General features: G+C 30.9%; 1 protein-coding gene across 1 annotated transcript; it reads right to left on the bottom strand.

Annotated features, from left to right (window-relative positions):
- Positions 1-974: 974 nt before the first annotated feature.
- LOC131605021 (uncharacterized) lies at positions 975-1,565 on the bottom strand. Its single transcript, XM_058877425.1, has one exon. The coding sequence runs from the start codon at positions 1,563-1,565 to the stop codon at positions 975-977; it is 591 nt and encodes a 196-aa protein (XP_058733408.1).
- Positions 1,566-2,016: the final 451 nt, after the last annotated feature.

The following is a 2,016-nucleotide window of genomic DNA, read 5'->3' as shown; positions in this document are numbered from 1 at the left end:
TATATATATATATATATATATATATATATATATATATATATATATATATATATATATATATATATGTTTATGTTTTTTGTGATTCTTTGTGCAGCTCTCATCTTGTTTCTTTGAACATGTTAAGAGCACATTATAGAAAATACAGTTGATTTTATAATATCTAATGTAGATCGTTTGTTTCACTAGCCCCGCTTTGAACATATAATCTTTTAAATTATTTTTGGAAATAATAATATGGAAATTATCTTGTATTTAAGAAATAGCTTATACTAATTAATGTTTTTTGAGCATTTTCCAACTCGACATTCATCTCGCATTCTTTAATTGTTAAAATCTATTCAATACTTCTAGTTTTCATTCAACTTTCTTCCACACTTGTTGAATGAACAAGTATGGAAGAAAGTTAATGAAAACTATAAGCATTGGAGAAATTTTAACCATTAAAAAACTGGAGATGAATGATGAGTTACAAAATATTCCAAAAATATTAATTAGTGTAATTTGTTCTTCAATATAATTGTTCATATGAATATTTTGTAAACAAATTTAAAAAGTTATATGTTCATCTAGGACTAAGTGATACAAGCAATCCACATTAGATATAATAAACCCAAGCTTGTTTTCTCTGTCGGTTAGATTTTAAAATTGATGGGATATGTGTTTTCGCCATTTAAATTTTTTAAAAGGATTCCTTGGGAATCGAACCTAGGACCAATACAAATATCCCCTCGATTATTTAGTACCCGAGGAATAAAATGACAAATTTTTATACAGCCCTTTGTTACCTCACCAGTATAACCAAGGTATAATCCACTTTGCGCTCGAGATAATTTTTTTTTTATATTAGTAGAAAAATGTTTTTTCTTCAAAGATCTAACTTATTCTATTTTGGAGTAGTTCTTTATTTTCAATTCTCCTTTTAATTTAGTTGGTTATTTTTATCTCTTCTTTATTCTTTTGAATATTTGAATTTTCTAATTTTTTGTTAGAATATTTCTAGAGTCGGTTTCCAACCAAAGCTTAGACCAACCCCTATCAATAGCGATTTCCATAGCACATATTGCTGCTCCAAATTCGGCATGAACCGAAGAGACGCAATGAAGAAGCTCCGCAAAGGCAAGGATGAAATCTCCCATATGATTATGAAAAAGACAACCACATCTCGCATTAGCATTATCATGAATAAAAACTTCGTCGCAATTGCACTTTATCCAACCAAAAGCTGGAGGATTCCAAATAACTTCTTTAACAGAGGGAGCCTTAGGAGAGATGAAGTTAACTTTGAATTCTTTGATGAAAGAAAACTCTTGCATGTTGATATAGGAAGCTTTGAGAGACGCATTTCCGGAAATTTGCACCTGCAACATAATCCAATCAATATCATACGTAGCGGAAGGCTTTCGACTGTGGTGCTTGGTGGAATTCCTGAGTTTCCAGAGGATGAATAAAAAGTTGAAAACGACAGCACAATGAATCAATGCGACTTGCGGAGATTTGTTGCACAAACTGATTTCCAACCAAGCATCAATAGAATTGTGAAAAGTAGCAGTTTGAAATTTCTTCATGAGCCAATTCCAATTTTTTTTTGGAGAACTTGCAATAAAAAATAAGATGCTGAAACAATTCAGTGTGATCACGGCATATGTAACATCCCAATTCTACCCAAGCATATAGGTACAAAAATCAGGGTATAAAAATTAAATTCACATAAACAATTAGGGTATTACACTTAAGTAACCATATCACAATTATATAACACACGCAAAAGATGCGTAACACAAGTATAGTCAAAGAGGAAAGATTCTCATAAACACTTTATAGTATTCATACTTATATATATTGGTAAACAGGATATCCACAACATTACTCCCAAAATACAACGTATGAGAAGGCATCCAAAATACATAATATGAATACATCCAACGGATCAAATATACATCAAAAAGGATCCTATAAGCATCATCTACAAAATAAGTGTTCAAATCCCCCCCTTAGGTGTTACGTATCACGAGCGGA

The sequence above is a fragment of the Vicia villosa genome, linkage group LG5 (assembly GCF_029867415.1).
Source record: "Vicia villosa cultivar HV-30 ecotype Madison, WI linkage group LG5, Vvil1.0, whole genome shotgun sequence".
Taxonomy (NCBI): Eukaryota; Viridiplantae; Streptophyta; class Magnoliopsida; order Fabales; family Fabaceae; genus Vicia; species Vicia villosa.
This window is presented reverse-complemented; position numbering and strand designations above follow the sequence as displayed.

What these genes read in the sequence shown, in the direction of transcription:
- LOC131605021 (XM_058877425.1), bottom strand. Translation starts at nt 1,565, where the DNA reads ATGAAGAAATTTCAAACTGCTACTTTTCACAATTCTATTGATGCTTGG.